Source organism: Zalophus californianus, chromosome 17, assembly GCF_009762305.2.
Source record: "Zalophus californianus isolate mZalCal1 chromosome 17, mZalCal1.pri.v2, whole genome shotgun sequence".
In the NCBI taxonomy this organism is placed as follows: Eukaryota; Metazoa; Chordata; class Mammalia; order Carnivora; family Otariidae; genus Zalophus; species Zalophus californianus.
In genome coordinates, this window is record NC_045611.1 from 33,819,154 (window position 1) to 33,845,374 (window position 26,221).

General features: G+C 52.5%; 2 protein-coding genes and 1 long non-coding RNA gene across 8 annotated transcripts in view; all 3 read left to right on the top strand.

The window, feature by feature from the left end:
* ZNF423 (zinc finger protein 423) overlaps positions 1-15,548 on the top strand; it is a 326,576-nt gene extending 311,028 nt beyond the window's left edge. For all 5 annotated transcript variants that reach the window (XM_027620148.2, XM_027620149.2, XM_027620151.2 and 2 more), the window contains one exon: positions 14,856-15,548. In XM_027620148.2, coding sequence (XP_027475949.2) covers positions 14,856-14,885 — 30 coding nt within the window. In that variant the 3' untranslated portion in view covers positions 14,886-15,548. The remainder of the gene's footprint in view (positions 1-14,855) is intronic.
* Positions 15,549-16,579: 1,031 nt separating this feature from the next.
* LOC113936120 overlaps positions 16,580-26,221 on the top strand; it is a 53,336-nt gene continuing 43,694 nt past the window's right edge. Inside the window, exon 1 of one of the 2 annotated variants that reach the window (XR_003524201.1) lies at positions 16,580-16,891. This is a non-coding gene — a long non-coding RNA (uncharacterized LOC113936120). The remainder of the gene's footprint in view (positions 16,892-26,221) is intronic. The other variant, XR_004819725.1, reaches the window with a different exon arrangement.
* Positions 21,883-22,495, top strand: LOC118356418 (ATP synthase subunit d, mitochondrial-like). The gene has a single exon (XM_035724863.1). The coding sequence runs from the start codon at positions 21,912-21,914 to the stop codon at positions 22,410-22,412; it is 501 nt and encodes a 166-aa protein (XP_035580756.1). The 5' UTR covers positions 21,883-21,911; the 3' UTR covers positions 22,413-22,495.

Consider the following 26,221-nt stretch of genomic DNA (forward strand, 5'->3'; position numbering starts at 1 on the left):
TCTGTTCACCGTGATACATCAAATATTAGAGCTTCTTATATGTTCTTTGGGTCTTGGATAAAATATAGCATTGATAGGAGGTATGGTAGAAGGTGAGGGGGACACAAGATGCTGAAATTGTCTGGGGCAGGGATTGGGGCTCCCAGGGGGGCTATAGGGGTGTGTGCCGACTCCTTGCCTCCCATCGGGTGCTCCAGAATGATGGAGAAGGACCCCCACCAGTCTCCTCTCATGTCCAGGGGAGGAGATACACACAAGGAAAAGTTATTATCGTAGTAACATTGAACATTTTGGCCGCATGGAGGGTGAAAACTTAGAGCCCGTGGCCAGGGATATTGGAATCTTAAATGATGATGTGTGTTTCAAAATGGAGATTTCCTATGATTATAGTGGCTAACATATAGTGCTTATTGAGTGTCAGACCATGTTCTTAGCACTTTTAAACGTTCAAAATATTCATCCTCATAATGCCTCTATTATTAAAGTAAGGAAACTGAGGCACAGAGAGGCTAACCCTCTCCCTAGGCCACAGAGCTGGTCAACGCTGGCCCCAGGCCCCCGGCCCCAGATTCTATCCTCTTTATCATCACACTAAATGGGTAGAGTTGTTGATTTTTCTGCAAATCAGACCTAGAAATCCCTGGACCATACTTCTGTGTGACAGCAATCAGCTGCCTCCTTAAGACACAAGGATGTGCTCCCCAGCTCAGCACAACCCCAGCTGGTCTGCCCTACCTGGTTCCTTACCCACCTGGGCTCTGAGTCTCGGGCCTCTGCTGCAACATGTCATGGTTTGCAGATATCTCATTGGCACCTCAACAACCTGGGGCCATTAGGAGTACCCTTTACTCTCGCCATTTTGCAGACCAGAAAGCTGAGGCTGGGAAAGGACAATAAAGTAGAACACTTGCAGGGAGACAGGGGTCCCAGGGGGAAATGGGGAGTGTATTCCACCCACAGGGTTTGGGTGTTTGAGCAGGGGAGGCAAGAGTAGCTCAGTGACCCGTGCCCCCACCCCCACCCTGAAGCCAGACCTGGATGCACAGTCCAACAGCCACATCCCTGACCCAGGGCACTGCCTTAGTCTCCCCATCCTTCCTTCTGAAGGTGTCACATCAAAAGTGTGGGGTCATCCATGCTTTCGAGTTGACAGTGATGGCAGAACCTCATGGTTGGTATTCATTATGACAATATTGAATGTCTGTATATCATTGTACATGTTGTGAAAATTTTTACACGTGTTACCTAATTTGGAGCTCATAACAAGGCTGTGAGGTAGGCATTATTCATCCCACTTCTCAGGCGAGGAAACAGGAACTTAGAGAAGCGAAGTGACTTGTCTAGGGTCACAGGTACAGTGACTAAAGTAGGATTTGGACTTCAAAGCCCATTGTCTTTCCACCAATCCATCCACCTTCCTACCTACTTATGTATTCATGCCCTCCTTTCTCCTACTAGTCATCCATCTGCTACCCACCTACTCATCTATACATTCATTTGTCCATCCACCATTCAGCCATCTATCTATCCATCCATCATCTACCCATCCCTCCATCATCTATCCATCCATCCATCTGCCCACCAGTCATCCATCCATCTTCTATCCCTCTGTCCATCCATCCATCATCCACCCACCCATCCACCCACCCACCCATCCATCCATCCATCCATCCATCCATCCATCCATCCAACCAGCTAGCTACATCCATTAGTATTGAGTACCAAGTGCCAGGAACTATACTGCTTTCATGACACCTTCCTCATATACTCTTAATTCCACGCTTACCTGCTACCCACCTCTCCCTCTACCCTACAACTGCCTATGAACACACACACACACACACACACACACACACACACACACACACCCTTCTGGTGAATTGAGAGGGATGGGACAGACTACAGATATAGATGATTCTTGGTTTGCCTCCCAGAAAGCAGCGAGTTCTGCCAGGTGGTGGGAAGGAAGGTATAGAACAGACCCATGTGGTCCTGGTGGGGCAGGTGTGTGGGCAGTGATGACGTGCCCACAGTTTGGTTGGAAGCTGAGTGCAGATGAGAAGGGCAGACAAGGCATTGCAGGCTGGGCCCCAGTGTTCTTCAGCCCCATCAGTTGGCCCAGCTCCTGAGGAGTGGGCAGCCCCTCCATTCTGGGTGGCAGGGATCACATTTGCCCTTTCCTTTGTGCCAGGCTGGACTTCTTCGAGTGGGCAAAGGTATACACCCACATGTTTCCACAAGAACCATTGCAATTATTAAATATAATCGGTCTCAGCTGCAGTTTTGATCACTGGGGCATGCACACAATTCATCACAGCAAATTAGGTCCACCTTCAGAACTTCTGGCTCTGCAGCCTGGCGGGGGGGGTCTGTCAGTAAGGGGAGCTGGGCCATATGGGCTCCAGAAGCCATTTTTGGGGGGGTGGTGATGGGCCATGTTTTCTGAAGGGGCCCTCAGAATATCTGCCAGAACAGCTGTCCATCCATGGGGGTTAATTTTCTAGAAATTTCAATGATGCAGGAAAGTTTCCCTTTTAGCAAAAATTTGGAGGAAAGTAGAAATGGACATGATCAAAGTCCTAAAATATCATTTATAAAACCTAAAAGCACTGGGTTAGTTTAGGGACCTGAAATATGTGTTCTGTATAATTGGTGACCGTGTGACCTATTTTCCAGGACAGCTTTGATTTCAAGTATTCCATCGCGGCTATTGGCTATTTGTCCTGATTTTTGGCTTGTGGAATACTATGACTATATGTAGAGCTGGGTTTTCTCATCCAATTTTAATGAATAAAAATTTCAAGTTTGAAAGGCCTGGAAAGATTTCAGAAACATTCAAGGGAACCATTGTCTCCCTCTTTTTTTTTTTTTTCCAACATGACAAAATATTTAATGCCTGTAGGTGTGCCTCATGCTTACCTTCCCATCTCCCCAAGCACAGAACAGGGAAGACTTCCGTCCAGCAAGGTTTGAAAGCTGTCAAAGCTCCAGTCTTCATGACATAATTTTGGGGGAGGCCTCAGGCCCCTGTGCTCAGGGGTAAGAGCCCTGGGTTGTGCACTCTCCAGAGTCTCTCTGTCCTAACGCGGCTGGGTCCTGGAAGCCGTGCCATTGACCATGGCATAGGCTCAGTCACTGCAGGGGAAGCCCGGTACAGCACGGAGGCAGAGAAGGTCTTGCATCCCTTGGCAGGCAACATGTCCCCTGGAATCTGCCGCAGCTTCCAGCCCCCACCATCCACCGAGGCCTCCACAGGCTGTCTCGTTGCTACAGTCTATGTAACTCCCAGCTTCCAAGCCTCGAGCCTGAGCTGTGAGGGCAGCACTCAGGACCGGCCCTGAGCACCTTGGCTCTTTCTGTAGAATGTGCCCTCTCTCCTGCCCACCTGCCCACCTGCCCTCTGAGCCTGTAGGATCCCAATCAGTTTTTTTTTTAATCGTGGTAAAATACACATAAGGAAAAATTAGCGATCTTCACCATTTTCGAGTGCACACGTCCGTGGCTCTAAGTCCACTCACATTGTTAAGTGACCATCCCCACCATCCAGGACAGTTTTCCGCGGAACTCTGTCCCCATTGAACACTGAACTCCGCCTTCCCCTCAGCTCCTGGAAACCACCAGTCGACTTTCTGTCTCTCTGGATTTGACTACTCTAGGAACCTCACAGAAGTGGAATTATACAGTATTAGTCCTTCTGTGACTGGCTCGTTGCACTTAGCATAATGTCTTCAAAGGATCTCTCCGCTTTTAAGAAAAAAGCGTAACATGCCCTGGGCAGGGCGGGGCCGGGGGCGCGGGAGAGGGGGCAGCTCTGTTTCTTCTTCGCTCCCTGACCCTGTCAAGTGGAAGCTTCTCTTGGCCCCCCTCACCCCCCTCGCTTGCCGGCTGTTCTCTCAGAAACGCTCGCAGAGTTTTTAGCAAGCGTAGGCTCTGAGCCCACGTGGGGGGATCGGCAGAGAACTGAGAGATGGGGTCCCTGCCTGCCGCGCACGGCCTGGTGAGGGCATTACCATGGCTGGGAGACAGCCAGGACTTTGCAGGTTGAGGAAAGTGCTAGAAGGACAGCTGTGCAGATGCAGACTGAGCTGCGTCGGGATGGGTGGCCCCTTGTTGAGTAGGTGGCAAGGCCTTTCTGAGGGGACAGAGATCAGATGGGGGGGGCTGGGAAATTGGGGGAGTGTGCCGGGCAGCAAGAACGGCCACGAGAGGCTGCGAGTGGCTGGCCTATTTGGGGAGCAGGAAGAAGGAGGTCTGGGGAGCTCTGGCAGGGCTGTGGCCAGGGGTCTAGAGTTCTAGGTGTGGTGGGGGCCCACTAGGCGGGTAAGCAGAACTCTCCCCCCCGTCTCTGCCCCTTGAGGACAGAACCCAGGCTGTACCTCTCATGGGCACTCCTTTGCCAGGGAGACGGAGCCTGGAGGGAACCCGGGTCATGGGCAGGTGGGGGCTTCCGGAGGGGTCCTGGTGGTGGTGTGGTGTGGACGGGTCCGTTGCACACGGAGGGGAGACGAAATGCCAAAACTAACAACCAACCCCTGAATCACTTCGTAGCACGTTGCCAGTGTAAGGTCTGTGTGTGCGTGTGTGTGTCTGTGAATGTGTGTGTACAGGTGTGTGCGGGGTTTGTGGGCGTCCGTGAGTGTGTGTATGTGCATGGGATTGTGGGGTGTCTGTGAGTGACTGAGTCTGTACCTAGGATATCCATGAGTGTGTGCATGTGTGTGCACTGTGTATGTGTGTGATTGTGAGTTGTCCACGAGTGTGGTAGGTGTGTGCAGTGTATATGTGTGTGTGAGTGTGAGTTATCCATGAGTGTGTGTATGTGTGTACATGGGACTGTAGGGTATCTGTGAGTGAGTGTGTGTGTGAGTGTGTGTCTGTGACTGTGAAATGTCTGTGTTTGTGTGTGTAGGTGTATGCAAGTGTGGGAAGTAAGACAGGCTCTGTGTACCATGTTGCGTTCACAAGCACCCCAAGGGGCAGTCCCCCACAATGCCTGGGGTGTGGTCAGTGGGTGACAGGTGGGAAGATTCCTAAGTTCTTTGGGAGAAAGGGAGGCACGAGGGGATAATTATCTAGCCTCTTCAGGGGGTGGGAAGGGCACCCTTGGGCTGGCCTCTTGGAGTCATTGAGGGAGGGCTGCCTGGTCCCCCTCTCTGAGCTGGCATTTCGGGGCTCCTGGGTGGCCCTGGGGAAGGTGATTTCCCTGGTTCGCTAGCACCTGGCTCACCGGGAAACGTTCAGCTGCAGGTGGGGACACACCCAGGACGTGCAGGGCATGTCATCTTCACCTACGACTCTCCTTCCTCTTCTTCGGAATGTAACATTCCTAGTCCTGTCCCTGGGTGAGGACCCTAAATGATGGTCCATGTGATGTCACTAACCCCTACCTCCACTCCTGCCCTGGGCGTCAGCCTGGTTGGTGTGCTAGAAAATGTTTGGGGCATCGTGAGGTCCCCACAGAATATGAGAGGCCTTAAGCTAGCAGCCTGTGGGCAGATTCAACCTGCAAACATTTTTTGATTGGCCTGCATTGTGCTTTAAACATTGAGACATATACATGTATATATATATATATATTTTTTTTTTTTTTTTGAGAGAGGGAGGGTTAGTGGCAGAGGGAGAGGGAGAGGGAGAGAGAGAGACTCTCAAACTGACTCCACGCTCAGCATGGAGCCCAATGCAAGGTTCCATCCCATGACCCTAAGACCATGCCTGAGCCAAAATCAAGAGTCAGACATTTCACCGACTGAGCCACCCAGGCTATCTATCTATCTATCTATCTATCCATCTATCTATTTTTTTAATCTAGTTTTCTAGACTGGATGTGAGGAGGCCTGCCCCTTTCCAGCAAGGCTTGGGTTCTTGGGATGACACAGTCCCCACCATACCTTACTGCCTTGCTCCTGGCCTGGGCTGCACTCGCTTGCAGGGTGGACTCGACAGAGCCAGGCCCCTGAGCAGGAGGCCTCTGTCCGGGCTGGCTGCACACGGTCAGAGGCGCCCTGCCCACCGCAGCTGGGTGTCCTGGATGTCAGCTGCTCTTTTTCTGTACGGCTACATTTGCGGTGAGTTTGGTCCCTCTGCAGATGGGATGCCTCAGTCTTCCCAGAATGTTCTGTGTGTGGTCTTTGATTCACAGATGTGCTTTGAGGTGGGGAGAAAGACCCCTCTCCGGTCTTCGGAAGCTGTTGGCCCAGAGCCCTTTCAGTGGAGTCTCACAATATCTGGCTGATCTCTCCTCAGGCTCCGAGGTGGTGTGCGCACTGGATCCCTGCCCCGCTGCATCAGGCTGCAATCGTATCTTTCAGGGGTCGGACTCGGGCTCTTTGAGGGCATATTGTAATATATATTTGAGATGAACTGTACCCCAAGGGCCTGGTTCTGGGCAGGCACTTAGCTGATGTGGTTGGAATGGACTTTCCAGTGACACAGGTGGTGTCCCCACTGGGAAGGAACCCAGGTTCAGAGACCGGAGCTTATGGTCACCTGACACACCACGGCCAGAATCCTTGATTCTCAGTCCTAAGTCCCGACCCAGAGGGGCCCAGCCACTGGGGACCCCCCGCCTCCCTTTGGAGAAATGGCAACATTGGTGGAGCAAATTAATGCAGGACTTGGGGTCAGGGTGGCCTCGGTTGCCGAGGTGGGGCAAATCTCTCAGCAGCCCTGATGTGACATGGCCGCAAAACTCCCGCTTTCTTTCACGCGGCTGCTACCTGAAGTCGCCTAGTTGCTAGTCAGCGATGCTTTGGGCGCATTTGCAGTCTGAAGTGTGCCCCCCCCCCCCCGACCCCCCAGTCTACTGTCCCTCCAGACAGGTATTCATTTCCCTCTTTTGATGGGTGACTCCGAATAGGAGCCTGTTTATGGCCTGGGCTCCCAATAGAAGGCTGCAGTTTCCCTCCTTACAATATATTCTCCGGTGGGTTTTATTTCCAAAGCACAGCAGTATAGAACCTACCCCTTTGGGAATTCACTGGGCTTTTGTTTTTTTCCCCAGGACAACCTTTTCTCTCAATTTTCCTTTGAAGGAAGATGTTCTCGCACTCGTGGAACTGGTCATTGGCCAGGCCACCTGCTGGGGTCTTTTGTGTTCTGGGTGCCGCAGGGCACTGGTGAGAGGGGTGTTGGAGAGGGGCTACAGAAACCCAGTGGTCAGTCCCTCTGGGGACACCTCCAACAGAAGCCGTCTGGGTCCTACAGCTTCTCTTCACGTGCCCCCAGGGGATTTTGAGGGCCCTGAGTCTGCTTCTGCTCTTGGTTCTGCAAGAAAGCAGCGAATCCCCCCAAAGCCAACCCTGCTGCTCCCTGGAAGTTGGAATCTCCCTGCAGGCCAGGAGTTCCGGATGAATGGAGGCTCTCACCCGAGAGACAGACTTCCCTGGCTAAGCGGGTGCGACGCTCACTTCCCACTGCTCTAGAGTGGCAGACAACAGCCTGTGTCGCTGTCTGGGAGACAGGACTGGGGAAGCCTCGCACACATCCCAGAGCATGCAGGGAGCTGCTTTTGCCTCCGAGGACGTGCCAGGGCTGTGTCCCAGGCCAGTGGGTGACTAGCTTCACCCAGGACCCCGATGCCAAGGAGGTGTGCCACTTCACACGGCCAAGCTTTCCGTGCCATCCGTGTCCATGCTGGCTTGCTGGGTGGGGGCCATGGGGGGACACGGGGCGCACACACGTCATTGCCTGGACCCCCGAGGGGAGTGGCTGCATCACCGGGCAGGCATTTAGAGGGAACCTTGGCCATCACTCACTCCTAATTTTAATGACGTGCATTAGCTAAATTGTGTTCTGAGTATTCATTCAGTGCTGTTTATGGCGTGCTCTTGAGTGCGCTTACCGTTTGTCAGAAGTGCAAACTAGCGAACATACGAGCCTTTAAGACAGGCCATCTGTTCGTCTTAGACCTTTGGACGATTGTCAAACGCTTCTAAAAATAAGTGCTCACTAGCAGAGAGGGGCTGCCCAGGTGATACACAGCAGAGAGGGAAGCAGGGCTGCCTGCATCTTTACCCTCCCCAAGGGGAAATGTATAACTTGAGTGTTGGGGGGCAAAAGGGAGATGGAACGCAGGAAGGGAGCAAGGGAGGTGGGGAGCACGAAGGCCCGGCTGGTACACCTTTTTGGCTGGAGGTGGAGTGTTGCCCCATTCCTTGCCTTTCGTGTAACTCCACAGCTCAAATACATTCGATGGCTCCCCATGGCCCAGATTTAAGGGCGAGCTGCCTCGTCTCGCATCACGGAGTCTCATCAATAAGGCCCCCACCTTCCTTTCCAGGCTTGTCTCCATGGCACATACCCTGTGCTTCTGCCAAGCTGAATTATTCATTGTTCCCTCAGCATATGCTGTGCTTTCCACATTTCGCAAGCAGAACAGTGCCGTGGGTAAGAGCGTGCTCTACACACAGACTGCATGGGTGCGGGTCTGACACAGCCGTCAGCAGCTGCAACACTCGACACTCTCCATTCGCCTGCCTCAGTTTTCTCGTCTGTAAAATAGGGATAATCATTGTACTTCACTCGCGGGGTGGTTGTGAGGTTTCAATGAGTTAATATAATGAAGAGGTGAGAACAGTGCCTGGTGCACAGTGAACACAGGATAAATGTTAGCTGTGATCATTATCAGTATCATTGGTACCTCCATGTGCTTCTCTGGGCGGCGGGGGGAGTCACCCTCCTTGGAGAACTGTCTCTGTGTTTGTGTACACACACACACACACACACACACACACACACACACACACACACGCACACCGATGCAAACCCTAACCAAGCCATAGCACCTGCCAGTCAGAAGTCCTCTCTCCAAAGTCCCTTTTTGCAAAATGTCACCCCCTCCTTTGGCCAGGAGCTTGTCAGTGGCCAGGATGAGCCTTATTCTCTCTCTGTCTGATGCCCACTGCATTGCATAGGGCCACGCTCCGTGTTTGTTAAACGACCAAACAACAGAATCCTGCTTAGCTGGAACATGGCTGCAGTGTTAGCCTGAAGTGTCTACCTTTTCCCCTGGAGAAGCAGGGGGAACATCTTCCCATGGTTAAGGCAGGTTCTTGGACTTGGTCCCTGTTCCTGGAGAAAACTGTTTGTAAAGCCAGCCTCGCGAGAGCCCGGGAGTGGCCTAGCTGTGGGCAGTGGGGAGAACGGGCATTGACCGCAGCCTCTTTCCCCACCTTGAACCAGAGGGAGGTGATGTGGGGTCAAGGTGAAGCCAGGTGGGTTCTGTAGCGGAGGGTGGATGGAACATTCTTGGGGGGGTGGGTTGCTAAGCATTCCTGCACCCTTAATTTGCCAGGGATGCAAGGGCCAAGCCCTGGGACCAGTCCTTCTCTGGTGCCCCTTGAGAGTGAGGGTCTCCCCATGGAACTGTGAGCTCCTCAAGAGAGGGCTGGAGCCTTGAACTCTTCATGCCAGTGCCCAGCTGGGGCTTGACATCCAGGGAGTCCATGAACAGCTGTGGAAGGAATGAGTGAATGAGTGGGTGAATACATGGATGAGTGCATACCTCCCTCCCCCACGGAGTCTCCACGCACCTCCCCTCCTCACCAGATACCCTACTCTGTCCCCTGGGGTGGGGGAGGGAGAGCAGTGAGCTGGGGGCACTGAGGCTGCGGCCAGGGGCTTGTGGGGAGGGGACATCTGGAGCACTCCTGGGATCTTGCCGGCCCTGAGAGGAGGAGCTGGGAGAGGCACAGTGTTCAGACCATCAGACCTCCGTGCAGCCCCCACTGCAAGCCCTGAACCGTGTGTGGTGCCAAGGGGTCCGGGATCCAAGGAGGGAACCAACAGTCCTTCCCTCACAGAGCTGCCTGTCTGCTCGGGAAGATGCTCAGGGACACCATTTACGGAGCACTTCCTCTTGGCCAGGCCTGGGGGTAGTCCGTGCACATTATTTCCTGAGTCCTCAGGGCCTCTGAGGAGGAGGGCTCTGTTATTACCACCCCTCCCCCAACCCCCAGAGGTCAAGGAACTTGCTCAAGGCCACATGGCTATCAAGCACCAGCGTCAGCATTCAAACCCAGGACTCCACTCGTCTCAGCCCACCGGGGCTCGCTGCCTCCTTGTGATCACCCAGGGCAGTGGTGCCCAGGCTCAGGGCCAGGTGAGGTGCTAGGACTTCACGGGCATTTTGTCCTCAAAGGAGCTGGGGCCCCGCAGGGGCAGCTAAGAGTGCTCTCCGAGAGGGATGCGCCTCGCAGAGACCTCTCTGGTCTGGGTCTGTGCATTTGGGGTGTGCGGAGAAGCCTCCTGTTGCTTCACAGACCGGGTTTGCCAGGCCGGCCGGTGGCCAGTACCTCTGGTCTCCCCTGCTTGACACTGTGGTGGGTGGTGTCAAAGGGAGACAGGCAGTGTCCCAGATCAAGGGACGGAACACAGAGCCGGGACCTCGAGAAGAGACCCCTGTGGCGGACGAGGGAGGGGCGCCCTGGTGAGCACTTGGGGGTGTGATGGTGGTGAGGAGCAGACTGGGTTGAGGCAGGGATGCCTCCTGGTTTGGGTGAAACCAGAATGGGACCAGGCCAGAACCTCTGGCTGGCCCCCTCAAGCGTGTGTCAGTGATTTGGGAAGGAAGGTCCAGCAATGGGCTCCCTGCTCCTCGCATGTTCCCTCTGTGCCCAACACACACCCTGGCTTGGGCTCTAGATCGGGGTCATGTTGCTGCTGCATGCCCAGCGCCAAGCATGGTGGCCATCACCCAGCAGGGATTCAGTGAGGGTTTGTTGAATGAGTGAATGGTCATGTAACTGAATGCAGACCTGGGACAAAGGGCTCCTTGGCCCGAGGGCTCCGTGGACAACTGACAACTCGCATGGAGAGAGGTCTCAGCAGCACCCCCAACACTCCCTCGCCCATCACTGACTTGTGGCCCAGTGTGCCAGGCCTAGGCCCCCGAAACAGGTCCTAGCAGAAACCTCTCTCCCCGAGAGCCTCGTGCACTCTGCTGAGTGAGTGCATCTCAGCAGCAAAACAGGGCCCCCCATCCCTCCCTCCCTTCCCCCTGTTTTATTTTTCTCACCTGCTTCTCGGCCCACACCTGCGTCTCCCTGGCAGGCAGAGAGGCCCTTGTGGATGCCAGGCCTCCTCCCTGGGCGCCTTCCAGTCCTTCCTGGCTCCCACCCCCACCCCCCCCAGCCTTCATGGTGCTGGGAAAGTGTTTATCTGCAGGGTTGGTAGTATCTTTAAAAAACGATTTTCTTCCTTCTCCGAAGGGGCTAAATATAGCACAGGCGTAAATAGAGAGAGAGACATTAAGCCAAATGCCCTTGTGAGAGCCATGCGGGTGGACGCGGCTCTTGAAGACAGCCTGATGAAGCCCCCCCGCCCCTCGAACCACAGCTCCAAGCCGCGGGGTAGGAGCCGCGGGTCTTTGGGTTTATTCAACTGTGCTGATCGGCGGTGGCTCTGCCAGGAGCCGCTCAATGCGCAGGTGTGTAGGGTGATTGGTGAGTCCTGGTGACGGGTTGCCGCCACCCCCTCTACCCTTCCAGCAACTGTGCCTTCAGCCTGTGGAGGAACCAATGCCCTCCCTGGCCGAACACCTGGCCTCCTCGGCGCCCCCCACCACACTCACACTTATTGGGTGGCATGGGCCGTTCTCTCGCTGAGCCACCATCTGCACCATTAATCCTGCACAAACGTTTGGGTGTCTGTGTGTCTTGAGTACCTCCCCCCCATCGGGCCCCTTGAGGGGGGTGGGCCCAGCTGGAGTCTTCCCGTACCCTGCACTGTGCCCAGCCCAGAGCAGAGCATCCAGCAGGTAGTTAACGCAGTGCTGAATGAATTCTGGTGCCCGGCCCCCTTGGGGCATCAAGTTTCGACATTTCCATCTGCTGTGACATCCCGGGCTTTTGTTCTTGTAAAACTCTAGGGAAGGAAGTTTTACCCTTCTGTCTCAGAACTCTCTTTGGGGAAGTTCTTTCTTGAGTCTAACTGAAGGACTACCTGCTACTGCTCCTTAAGAGGAAAGGCCCACTGTGGTTTTCACCTGAGAAGTGGCGTTTATTCTCCTATTTTCCTGACCCGTGGGCCTACGCATAGGTTCCCGCCTCCTGGATTTCTATGCCAGTAGCCCGTGGATAAGCCAGTGTGGACCACGTGTGTTATACTGGCCCTGTTCTTGGCATCCTGGCAAAAGGCTGTTTCATTATCCAGAGATCCCTGGATACCCCCCTTTCCCCGTGTTGGTGGTGGGCGGTCCTTGAGGGTTTTGTAGAGATCAAATGCCATCTCTGGCTTTCTGCTGCTTATGGAACGGTCCACACTCAGGGGCACCCCGAGCCTCCACCGCCTGGGTCTAAACCCCTCCCAGTCTGCCATGTGACCTCTGCTGGGATCATCCCCCTGGCGCCTTCATTTGCCAGGCTCATTCGAGCTTCCATACCTTTGTCTGCGCTGTGACTTCTACTTAGAACGCCCCCTCCCCTTCCCACACATCCTACCCGTGCACCGAGTCGTTTATTTACCCTTCCATTGATTCATTAAAAGATATTTACACGGTGTCTACTTTGTGCCAGGAACCACCATTTGTGGACCTGTATATGTTTATCCTCCTAACTTCCCCCCTCCCCATCCCCCTCACCACTCCCCCCTACATAAAGACGGAGCTGACCACGCTCAGCACTGGCCACGTGGCACTGGTAATTGCCCGGCTGTTGGCAGGGTGGCAGAGTGGGACCCCCAGTCACTGCTGGGCAGCCGTGCCTGCCATGTCACCACAGGGCATCGTGTGCCCAGCCCCGGGCCAAGCACTGTGGGGCCGAGAAGGGAGGTGGAGCCCTCCTGTCTGCAGCTGAGCAGGCAACGCTTGTCTTGTGCTTGGGGGGCACATAGATGGGTGGCAGGGGTGTCGGGAGTGCCTCGAGGGGCTGCAGGGAGGGATGGCAAGGGACCGGGTGCCCAAAGGCCTTCAAGCGTGGCTCGGCTGGGAGGGAGGAGAGAGGAGGTGAGAACTGAATCACCAAAGGCTCGGAAGCTAGGTGGATGCTTGCTTGGCTGTAAGGTGGGTCTGGCTCCCCGCAGGACTGGCTGCCTGTGCTTGCCTAAGTGTGGGGAGAGGTGCCTCGGCTGGAGGGGGGGGCGTTCCCATGGCAACCGCCGCATCCCATCTGTGGCCTCAGACAACCTGCCTTGTGCCTCTGGGTCCATGGCACCCCCACCGAGGTGCCAGGCCACGCCGGCAGAGTTTGTCCTCATGCCCGGTGTGGAGTGTGGATGATCTGTGGACTGGGATGCCCATGAGCTGCAGGGTGCTGGGAAGCCTGCCTTCTCGCCCAAGGCCCTGGCTTTCTTGGATTCCAGTTGCCTGGTTCCACCCCGCCTGATTCCCAGCTGGATGACCTTGAACCAGAATTGAGCCTCTCAGCCTCATTTCCTCATCTTACCGTGTCCTACCTTGTAAGGCTATTGTGAGGATTGAAAGAGATGTCCCTCTAACGGCACAGAGCACGTGTGCTGGCCAAGCGTCAGCCATGGGGCCTGGACCCAGGAGCCCAAGGAAAGAGGACAGCGGTGGTTGGCGCTCTGTGCTGCGGGCAGGCACCTGCTATGTGGGGACAGGGCGATGAGCTTGCCACGGGGGGTGGTGACATCACCACGGCGGCGGCACGCTGCCAACAGTGGGAAGAGCCTGCCACAGGGGCCCTGGGCCACGGAGTGGGGGTGGCTCCAGGCTCCCCGGCAAAGCGGCGGCCATTGGGCATCCTCTGGTGGCCCTCCCAGCTCGACCGGGAGCCCGGGAGAGAGACGCAGCGCCACGTCTGACCTCTGGTGGTCATGGGCAGATCTGCAGCCTGGCGGCTCCCAGCCCCAGAGGAGTCAGGAGCCCCCCCCCCCCCCCCCCGGGGGGACCTCGCTCCTGGTGACTGGAGGTCCCGTGCTGCTCCCAAGCAGGGCTCCCCTACCCTGGGTGGATTTTGCTTCCTTTCTTCAGGTGGCATGAGGTTGAAGGTTACCTGAGGCTTTGGTGAGATGGGTCCGGATTTAGAACAGGGACCACTGAAAAAGAAACAAAATCACTCTTGGAGGCCAAATCCCACCCCCAGCCCCAGGCCACTGGTTCCTCTGAAAGCAGATCAACACGGCTGGCCTGCTCGGGCTGGCCCAAGGGAAGAGAAGCCGTGGGCTGCGGTGAGAGGGACACGCTTGGCCGGGGTCGGGGGGGGGGGGGGGGGTCCCACCTGGGCCCTGGCTGCCCAGGCGGATTCCGGCAAAACGCACACTCCTCTGGCCGGAGCCCGCTCACGGGACCGGCCTGGCAGGCTGCCTCCTTCAGCGCCCTCCCTGCTGGGTGACCCGGCCTCGGCCCAGGCACCACTGCCGCCCACTGCCTCCGCACGCCTGGGCCACTCGGGTGTTTCTTGGCTGGAGAGCTACGTGGTACATCTGCTGTCGCCCTCCACGCAGCTCAGAGCAGCTCCCAGGAAGGACTGAGAGGGGGATCTGGTGAAAGCCTGCAGGCGATCAGATATAATTTCCTCCTAATCGTCAGAGCAAAAGGGAGACGGGAGAGGTGAGCAAGGATGTTTTTAATTCCTGCCACCCTCCCAACCCTCCCACCTCCTTGCACGTACCCCCCTTGCCTTCCCTAGAGCCAGTCTCCATGGTAAGACCTGAACGGTCTTTAAAAACAATTTCTAGAGAGCCCAGGTTGGCAGCAACAGGAGCCCATCCCCGAGCCCCAGATCAACGTGGCGTCTTGGCAGCTGTGTCCCCCGAGCACTTTTTCCTGGTTGCATTTTGTGTTGTAATAATCAAGACGCTTTTTTGTGGCTCCCGGCGTAAATGCACTGAGTGGGAGGGGACGGGCCTGCTCTCCATTCTTCTGCCCTCATGCGTGTCTCCTTTCTTCGCCTTTGCAGAACCACACGATGAGCCAGCACGCACAGTGAGGGACCGCTCGACAGGACACCTCTCCGCAGAAGGCTTGCCGGAGACGCCGTGGGGAGGGCCATTTGAACATTACATCCAATCAAAGTGTCATTTGCAACCCAGATGTAAAACTCTAATGATTTGGCCATGAGGCGCTGCTATTATAAGCAGCTGGAAATGAATATTAATGGCAGAGATTAAAAGTATTCCATGCTCAGTATTTTTTATTGTCCTGCTACAGCTAGTGTGCTTTTAGAGTTTCCGCCGAAGACTACATTTCTAGAGTTAGAGAAACCCGCTTTTTGAGGCTATTGTCCTTTGTTCCTTCATGTATTATATTGATAGTTTTTAAAAAAGGATTAGTGTGATTTTTTTTTTCCTTTGCTTCTTTTTTTTTTTTCTTTTCCTTTCTTGTTTTCCTTTCCCCCCCTTCGGTTAACTACTTTTTAATTGCAATTCTAGGTAATTGTGCATCGTGATGTGATTGCTTGGCTATTGTCTGAATATTTCCTTTTAATTTTTTAATTAAAGACTAATGCTTTGATTGGATTTGCCAGTTCACCGGACAGTGATTAAAACTATGTAATGAATATAATCGGTTTCAGTGCAACTGGATGGTCTGCTTTTAAATGTGACTTAATCTGACTGCAGTTACTAGTACAGTTCAATAAAGGGAATCCATGCGATTAGCATTGGCTGCCTGGTTCTCTCCTCCCCAGCCTGGGGCTCTGTGGGGGGCTGTCGTCATCCATAGGGTGGGGATCTGCACACGATAGACCCAGCCTCCCTTGGGAAAGAGGACACATAGTAACCTAACGCACACAGTCTGGATCAGGTGGGCAGTGGCCACAGAAGTCAAAACGGAAGGAACCCTTAAAGATGAAAGACTGATCTTTTCATTTGCGGATGGGGGAAACTGAAGCTCAAGGGTAAGTGGGCTTATCCATGACATTCCTTGTTTCTCCCCCTGGGGATGGCTTTCCCACATTCTGCATGCAGATGGTTAAGTGGTTAACTCTTACCTGGCCAGGACTTCAGGCAGGACTTGGATTCTAGTTGTGGCCAGGGAGGACAGGAGCTGGGGCTAACCCCCCAGGCCCGATCCTCCCGGTGGGAGCAGCGGGTTCCCAATCACAGAGCTCAGTGGGACATGGGAGTGCTGAGACCCGTGGCCGGGGCCAGCACTCTGGCTTGGCAAGCGAGGTGCCTACAGCACAAAATCTCAGGGGGGCCCCCTGCACTTGCAAACCCCAAGAAGAGGTTTCCTGACATTTCACCTCCTAGTTGCCTTGCTTTCCTCACTCCACACACCCCCCCAACTCTCCCCCCCCCCTCACCTGGCCTCTCACACGTGGCCGCCCTCCCACCCCGCTGTCATGCTGGTGCCTGGCTGACTTACCAATCAGAGGCCAGGGCTTCAGAACCTGCGTGGGGAAGCCCTTCCCTGTTAACTTTTCACAAGGGGCAAGAAAATTGGTTATTACCCTCCGCAGAGCGGAAATGAAACAGGCAGACAGATTGCACCTAATTACAATGTAATACTAAGTCACAGGCATGGAATTTGTAGCAATAATACCCGGCATCTTCTGACTCCCACATGGAGGGGCTGCTGGCGACCTGTCCGAGTTCCCCTTTCTGCCACCTCATGTGGGTGGGGCATTTAGTTTAATAAAATGCACATCACCCCTGCAAATCCAAGCAGACTCCTGCCAGGGCTGGGCAAAATGGAGCCGTCGCCCTTAGAATTCACGGTTCTTGCCTCCTAGAAGTCAGAGCCAGTGAACTCTGATTTTTAGTCCCCCGGAGACTTGGCCATTGCCGGGGAGACCTCAAGGTAGGCATCCGTGTTCCCCCGAGTGTGGCCAGCCACAGTCTGCCCCGCATCCACAGCCAGGCCTGCCTTCGAGACGGCACCGAAGTGCTGTGGGCAGGACCAGCACGTCCCAGGGCTTGCCAGATCACCGTCTCTGGGCCCTCTCCAGCTCCAGATTTATCCTGAACCCCATGGAGCCCAGGTGAGTCCTCGGTAAGTACCAACAGAAGATTTGATTTGACGGTTGGTGGCGTAGGGCTAAATTAGTCACTGCCCCCATTAAAAATACAGCGGGGGGTTTAAGAGCTTTTCACGCCATGTGGGAATCAGCAGCGAAGCCGGCGGATGCCTTGGGTAAGGAGAGAGGCGGCCTAGGGGACCGCGAGGTAATGAGGTTTATGGCGATGACAAGGCAGCCAGGGAACCCCACCGACTCCCCCCTCGCCTGGGCCCATTGTTCTCTGGCTGGCTCTGCCCCCGCCCTTCTGCTGAGAGCCCCTCATGACTTCGTGTGGGGAGGGGGCTCTACAGGGGACACGGGGGGCCCTTACAGGGATTGGTATATGTCACCATCAGACAGTATTGGGGTGGGGGTAATGCAGGGCTATGCGCCTGTGCTTTGGAGACCAGCCCCCATCTCTCTCCAGTCTGAAGAGGATCTGAAGCTGGGAGGAGTCAGTTTACCTCTCCGCCCTGAGGGACCTTGCAGGGTCGCTGGGGGACTTCGATGCCAGGATGCCCGTTGAAGGGCTGGAGACTGAAAGTGGCGTGGTGGTTGTTAGGAAGACGATGAAGCCGGGCCTCTGCACAGGAAGGGCCCCCTTTCAGCCTGGAGGGTGCAATGGCATCAATCACTGGGAGTTTGGACGCTGGAGTGGGCAAGGTGACTGGAAACCTAGGGTTCATTGTTGCTGTGTTTGCTTGTACAAATAAATGATCAGTTTCTAGTGACTCTGTGGTCGCAGGAATTTTGCCCAGGCTGAGAAATGGACTAGGACACCTGAGTCACAGGGTCCTGTCATTAGAAGCAGGTGGAGAAGGGTTTTGGTCTCAGTGGAGAAACTGCCATAGGAAGAATCTCAAGATCCCCCAGCCACAGACAATGCTCCTCCCAACCTCACAGTATGTTTAATATTTAACTTTCCACCTGTTTTTTTTTTTTTTATTCCCATCTAGAATGTGCATTCTTAGGGGTGGGTTCTGTACTTACAACCGTTTAGGACCAAGGTAGGACCAAGACTTCAAGCCAGCAGATATTTCCTGGGGATCACTGGGGATATAGTGATGGACAGGCGATGTGGCCCCTGCCCTCATGGAGCTCACGGTCACGTGACACCCCTCTAGCAAGCAAGCCTGTCAGTAAATACCTAGTCACCCACGGTCTCAAGCACTATGATGGACAAGGAGCTGTGTGAGACGTGTGGGGGTGGGTGCGATGCGTGAGATGGGTGGGGACCGTGTCAGAGGCAGGGCTGCAGGGAGGAAGACCTTGCTGAGCAAGTGACGTCAGCTGAGACCTGGAGAAAGAAAGGCCTCGGGGAGAAGCCTCGAGTTGGAAACAAACCAGAAGTATCCTCAGGAGTCTCTAGTTGTACTGGGTTTCCATTTCAGATGGTTTGAAACAAGCCCAGAGAATTTCAGAGTTTTGTCCAAGGTCACAGGATTCAGGATAGAATGGAGACTATAATCTGGGTGTCCTGCCTTCTAGCCCCGGTGTCTGATTTCCTCTGTGGCCACCTTCTATTTGTTGAAGGGCAAATTGAATAATAACTATTATTATTATGAATAAAACGGCATACTGCGTAGGAAAGACTGCTGGCTCTCCTTTTCCTCAATAAATTAACTGATTTTTATCTGAGCAAATGTTACCCTGGAGAGGGTCAGATTATATATCCTATCACTCCTAGAAGTTAGGTGTGGCCGTATTACTGTTGGAAGCTATACTAGTTCTGACAATGGGATATAAATCAAGTGGTGTGTGTAAATTCTAAGAATTTTCCTTAAATGAAATGAGCTCATCCCTTTCCCTTCCTGATGGCTGGAATGTAGATGTAATAGCTGGAGCTCCAGAAGCTATTCTGAACCACGAGGTAACCTGGAAATGGAAGACGCACATGGGTTGAACAACAATATAGAAGGATCCTGGGTCTCCAACTGTGCCAAATGCTTACTAGCTCTGTCCTGCTTCCCAATAGGTTTCTTGAATTTGAGAGAGAAATAAACTTCTTTCTTGTTTAAGCCATTATTATTTGGGTTTTTTTCTATTATAACTGAATCAATTCTTAACTACTACAAATTAAAATATACATATATGGCTTCCAAGTAAGAGCAAATTTACAAGGCTTAAGGAAAGGGTATGAGATGGTTAAAAATATCTAAAGGTTAAGAGATATATATTAATGACATACTATAATCGATATCTATTTGGCCAATAAGTACATTGTGCTTGGCTGATCTGGGCTGGTCTAAGCTTAGCATGGCTGATCTGAGCTGGGTTGGCTGGCTGTTGGTTAATGTAGGATGGCCTTAGCTGGGATGACTGGGGTGCCTTTACTCTGCTCTTCATGTTTTATTCTCTGGCAGGGTAGCCTGAGCATGTTCTCATGGCCTTGGCCAAGGGCAAGAGCAGAACGAGGAGTGGTCTTCAAGCTTCTGCTTGTGCATCATGTTTGCTCATGTCCCATCGACTAAAGGAAATCACATGGCCAAACTCAGACTGAAGGGCAGGGAAATACACTTCACCTTCTCATGGGAGAAGCTGCAAAAACTCAGGAAAAAGGGCTGGACTCAGGGAAGGATGGAGAATTAGGGTCATTACTATAACAAATCTACCACGGAGCTGAAAGGCCCCCTCCACTTCCTTCCAAGGCAAAGCCTGCTAATTAATGGGTACCATCTGTGACCACAGTTTTGGAAATGGGCAAATCGAGGCAGTCCAGCTTAGCCTTGGTGGGTTGGACCTGGCTTTTGGAGAAGAGAGGTACCCTCAAAAGATTGGTCTCCCAAATGCTTGTTAGCTGTCAAAGCATTCAAAGATTCACAGGGCCACTGTTTTTACAATTTACAGTTGAATTTGGTTCACTCAGACTTCCTAGGAGACTGACCAAGGATTATACACGCTGCATGGCACTCTCCATTTCAGGGAATGGAAGAAAACTCAGAACACTTAACAGAGACTGAACATTTACAACGTGGTCTTGTTCAGTGTCTCCCCAGAAGCACCAAATGGCTGATGGTTTGCCATGCACACCCCAGCTGTTCCCTCCTCCATGCTTTTCCCCATGCTGCCACCTCTTCTTAGGATGCCCTTCCCTTTTTGGCCTGGTTAGCTCCCAAGTTTTAAACTCAGCTCATTGAACTCATTAAGCTCATTAAACTTAAGTGTCTAATTCTCAGGGCTAGGACCTGGGTGAGGTGAGGTGAAGGAAGCACCCACCTTGGGTGCAAAATTTCAGGGAGAACCAACAAGCTCAGTAATCAAGATAAACAATATTTTAACGCAATATTTTAAAAATCAAATTGGCAAACTGCAACCTGCAGGCTGGCTGCCTATTTTTGAAAAAGGTTTATAAGATCCAGGGCTGGGTTAGAGTGAAGACAGTGAGGCAGGGTCATGCAAATGCAGCATTAGATCCTGTTTTTATTTAAAATGTTGCTCTTTGGGGGTGCCTGCGTGGCTCAGTCTGTTAGGCATCTGGCTTCACCTCAGGTCATGATCTCAGGGTTCTGGGATCTCCCCTGCTCAGCTGGGGAGTCTGCTTGTCCCTGTCCCTGTCCCTCTGCTGCTCTCCCCCTTCATGCTTTCTCTCTCAGTCTCAGGTAAATAAATAAAATCCTTTAAACAGTTGCTGTGTTGGGGGCGCCTAGGTGGCTCAGTTGGTTAAGCGTCCAACTCTTGATTTTGGGATCAAGTCCCAGGACCCTGAGATCGGGCTCCATGCTCAGTACAGAATCTGTTTGGGATTCTCTCCCTCTCCTTCTGCCCCTCCCCCCATCATGCTCGCTCTCACTCTCTCTCTAAAATAAAAAAATCTTTTTTAAAAAATTTAAAATGTAGCTATTTTGTTCATCATGGATTTTTTTGCATTAATTTTGATTTTTTTTGAAAAACATTGCATTAAAGTATTATTCTGAGTTATTTGGCATTCACTGCAGTTTTGTGCCCAAGGCAAGTGTCTCGTTTTTACCCTAGTCCCTGGCCCAAGCCATCCTCCAGGCAACATAGTCTGACCCCCAAAGTGGAGCAAAATGTTCTAATAATAAGAACCTTGATAATATCCAATGCATAAGCCTATCATTGGGCACCTACACACTTCTATAACTGTGTCTCTGGACTGAGTATCAGTCAGGATAGGTGAGGTTATGGCACAGTAACAAAAAGGACCCAAATTATAATGGCCTGACATAACAAAGATTTCTTTCTCACTCACATTACATGGCCATCCTGGATCTTGAGGGAGCTTTCTTCATCATGGTCACTCAGGAAGTCCGGCTCTGGGAGCAGCTATCACCATAAATGTAGTCAGTAACTAAGCCAGAGAGAGAGAACTTGGAAGGGTCTCACATTGCCAGTTCAGTACTCTTGCCCGGGAGTCACATGGATGTGCATACACACACACACACACACACACACACACACACACACACACACACAAGCACTTCAACTCATAACTCATTGGCCAGTAGTTGTCATATGGTCCTACCCCATCACAAGGAGCCAGAAAGTGCAACCCTGCCATGTGCCTGGAAGAACAGAACAGGCAAGGCTTGGCAAATGGCACTAAAGACTACCACAGCCTGTCCTCCCCACCACCCATCCCTTACTATAATCTCTCTGAGGGCGGCAGCTGACTCTTCCTAAATCTGGGTATGCCCAGCAGCCTGCACAGGATCTGGAGCTGATAAATACTTACGGGATGTATGCAGAAATTGTGAAAGTGAATAAATGACACTTAAAAAGGCCTAGGGGAAGAGAAGCATGTGTATGAAGACACCGTGCAGTGTAAAGCTTTGGATTCAACCCTCAGCTTTACCACTTACTAGCTGTGTGAGCTCAAGCAGGGAGCTTAACTTCTCTGAGACTCAGTGTTTTCCTTGGCAAAATGGGGCAGATAGCAAATAGCCTTAGGTCACAAATTAATGTGAAGTTGAAATGAGATGAGAATGACCACGACATTAAAAACTACCAGTAAGCCCGTTCCTTGCTGCTGTGGACTCTAGGCCACCGGGGTCGATGAAGGATCTCAAGATGGCTGCGCGAAAACTTGCTCTAAAAACCATTGACTGGGTAGCTTTTGGGGAGATCATACCCCGAAACCAGAAGGCCATTGCTAACTCCCTGAAATCCTGGAATGAGACACTTACCTCCAGATTGGCTACTCTCCCTGAGAAACCACCTGCTATCGACTGGGCTTACTACAAGGCCAATGTGGCAAAGGCTGGTTTGGTAGATGACTTTGAGAAGAAGTTTAATGCCCTGAAGGTTCCTGTGCCAGAGGATAAATATACTGTTCAGGTGGATGCTGAAGAAAAAGAAGATGTGAAAAGTTGTGCCGAGTTTTTGTCTCTCTCAAAGGCCAGGATTGAGGAATATGAAAAAGAGCTGGAGAAGATGAGGAACATAATTCCATTTGATCAGATGACCATTGAGGACCTGAATGAAGTCTTCCCAGAAACCAGATTAGACAAGAAGAAGTATCCCTATTGGCCTCACAAGCCAACTGAGAATTTATAAACTTGAGTTGGGGAGAAAGCTCTGGCCCTCGTGTTGTAAATGCTGGACATTAAAAATAATGATACGGAAAAAAAAAAAAAAAAAAAAAACTACCAGTAAGCATTCACTATGTGCCCGGCATTATTCTAAGCTCCGGCACAGGTATTAACCCCATTCAATCCACACATTATCACGTGGGTACTGTTATCCCCTCTTCACAGAGGAGGAAACCAAGGCAGAGAGATCCTAAGTAACTTGCTACCTCCCATTGTAACCCGGGCAGTCTGGCTCCAGAGCCCCGTTTTCAGCCCCAGAAGCACTTGAGCCGGTCGGTGGCACCTAACACCCTCATCCCTGGGGCGGATTCTCGGTGTTGGTCCACCGGGGTCTGCTTCTCCCTGGAGAGACCTCGCCGGGTCTGGCGGAGGGGGGACCGGCTCGTCCGCGCGCCTGGGCTGTGCACGCGCGGTGTCTAGGACCAGCCGTAGGGACGCGGCGGCTCGGCTCTCCCCCTCCCTCCCCTGATCCCTGATTGGCCAGACTGGGCGCCAGCCCCGCCCACCCGGCGTCCGCCTCCGGCAGCGGGCAGAGCGCAAGCCGTGCGCTGTGAACTTATTTGTAGTTATTAATTACTGAAGGGCGCAAACCGTGCTTCTGTGCATAAAAATATGTTTGAGCAGTTTCTACTTAAACTTTAAAGAGAACGTTAATCAATTTTATCTTAACAAAATGACCTTAAGCAGGGAAAAAAAAATTGGTGTTATTTGCCCAAACAGGCAAATTAATTTCTCTCTCTTGGGAAATCTGAGAAGTTTCCAGAAATAGCTATGCATAATTTACACCTGCCCTGGCCGCTCCTAGTTTAACGCCAAGCCCAGTCACGGGCCCTACCCAGCCCCAGGCCCAGAAAGAACAAAAAAAGATCCTTGCAAAGGCCCTGTCCTGCCCATGACCGTCAGTCTGCTTCTCCGCTCACCCTTTTCACGACCTTGGGAAACGGCGCTGAGGGTAGAGGTCAAGGTAGTCTCTGAGGGACCAGCCCAGCCTGGATCAAGGTCACTGGTAGGACAGGGACAGCTTCTAGTGGGAGGGCCTGGGAATTCTTGCTCTTCAGCAAATAACCATCCCCTAGCCTTCAGGCTCCCTTCTGAGGCGCCTGCAAGTCAGGTGCCTGCTTATTGCTCTCTACCGCCCACCTTTGCACCCTTGAGGGATTCCCAGGATGACAGGCTCCAGAACATTCGGCTGAGCCTGTGTTATAGTCCAAATCCCTACCCCACACCCCAGACATCTGCTGCGCTCATGTGGGGGTGGGCCCAAGTGGTCTGCCTGGAGTCTGGGCTTAGAGGCAGGGCCCAGGGGCCACTGGAGCTGTGGTCAATTTCCAGACCTGCCTTTCCAGCAGTGTGAGTTTTGGCAGGCCGTTCAGCTTCCCTGGACCTGGATATGCAGATTGTGCTCCTCCTGTCTCCATAAGCTGCTGTGGAGATGGAGTGAGGATCCTGGGAGGTCTGCACGGGAGGGCAGTGTTTGTCTTTCTGTCTCCGCTGTATTCCCAGCAGCTAGAGCAGTGCCTGAGCATAGCTGATGCTTAATGAATGGATTCAAAGTGCCGAACACAGTACAGCAGCACCCCCACCTTATCCTCAGGGTGTATAGCCCAAGACCCCCCAAGTGGATGCCTGAAATCAGGAATAGTACTGAACCAGATATATTCTAGGTTTTCTCCTATACATACAAAGCTATGATAAAGCTTAATTTATAAATTAAGCACATTAGGAGATTAACAACAATAGTAAAGTAGAACAATTGTAATGATATAACTGTAATAAAAGTTATGTGAATATGGCCTCTCTCTCTCTCAGAATATCTTATTGTATTATACTCAGGCCTCTTCTTGTGATGATGTGAGGCGATAAAATGCCTAGGTGTGGAGATGAAGGGAGGTGAATGACATGGGCATCGTGACCTAGCGTTAGGCTACCTGACCTGACAATAGGAGGATCCTCTGCTTCCAGACCCTATGGACCACGGGTAGCTCAAACCCCTGATGGGTGAGGGGGGTGGGGGAGGGGGTGGGACTATTGTAGTTGTTTCATTATTATTAGTAGTAGTATTCTTGCAGCGGGATCTTTTTTTTTTTTTTTATTTCCCAAACATAAAATTAGGTCATAATAAAATTGTTTTTCAAACTGCATTTGCCGGTTAGCTATCCTCATCACACCCTGAAGATGCTGATAGGATCAGTTGGAGGGGAGAATTCCCTTCCTCCACTCCCTTCAAAATCACCATCTTGCGTCTTGTAAGTGCTCAATGCATATTTATTGAATGAATGGCTGGGAGCCCTCAGCAGGAGCCACAGACTCAGGGCTGGGAGGACAGGGCAGGCCAGGTGAATGAGTGAACTGGGGGGCGGGGGGAGGGGCCGGATGACAGGGCTGGGCAGTAAATGTCCTTCTCAAGGAGGTCTACCTGCTTGCTGCCCTGCAAGAATGCGGATACAGGTTGCTAAGATGTTCTGATTTTTCAGGAGGAAGAAATCCACCTTTTATTGTGAAAACATCTCAATTTTCTTTTCCTGCCGGTAATTACTTCAGAGTCTAATCTAAAAAGACCCACAAACCCCACAAAATCCATGTGTGCCAAGGAAAACATTTCCGGGGGCTGCATTTGGTCACGGGGCCACAAGTTGTAGGCCTCGTGAGAGCACCTGGGACAATGCCATAGGGGCTGCAACTTTGGGCACCAAATAAGAGAGAGGGGAGCATGAGACCAACCCCATTTTAGATCCCAGAGAGACTGAGCAGCCAGAAAGGAGCTGAGCAATGGGCTAAGGCTGGGGGACTCTGCCCCTCTCCTGGGTTGTGGGCCAGAGGCGGAAGTAGGAGGACACAGCCTGCTTCTCTCCTCATCAGATGGATTTGTCTGTTTTCCTTTCTAACGTCAGGGCCTGGAGGCAGGCGGAGCTGGATTCTCAGGCTTCTCTCTGCCTCACTTTCCTCCTCTGTAAAACAGGGATACATAAGCTCTCCTGGAGCTGTGAGAGATCTGATGAGATGACATAGTGGGCACTTAGCAGAGTTCCTGGTTATCGTGTGTAAGGCGAGCATAAAAATGGACGGTCATCTCATTCCTATGGATTGGCTGAGTGCTCCCGAGACAATGAGAAGACTCTCAAAGAAGGAGAGAAGCCATGTGGAAGCCAATTTCTGTCCCTGAATTTCTGAGGGGTGATCCAGCTGCTGATTTGGAACAGATGACCGCAGAAACAGAGGGACTTGCAGAGCTCTGGGTTGATCCCCCCTGCATAACAGCACACGTGGGTTGGGGCCTGGCTGTGTGCTTCGCACGCAGAGCAGCAAGCACTGGGCTGGGATTCCACGTTCTCCTCTGACACCATCTCCCTGTGTGACTTTGGGCACGTTCCTTCCCTCCTCTGGGCCTCAGTTTTCCCATCTGTAAAATGAGAGTGTTGAATCCAGAAGCTTTATGAGTTGATCTTGGCTTTAGAGCTCCCTGTGCTTATGTGGCTTCCTTGGGAGGCCTGGGGGCCAGGAGCAGAGCTCAAGGATGGCTTCTGAAGCTATAAATGGGGGCAAAGATGCCTCTACCTGAGGCCAAGGAGAGGATCTGGGGACATGTTCACTTGGCAGTACTTTGCACCAAGGGACAGTTTTATTAGCTGATGGTTCTTAAAGTCCCATGGAAATAAGGGGAGAAAATCAGCTCTGAGAACATGAAGAGGAAATTACGCTGGACCTTCTGTCCTCTTAACAAAGTAGAGCTCCAATCTGCCCCCTTGTAGGAGAACTTCTTCCCTAGCACCCTGA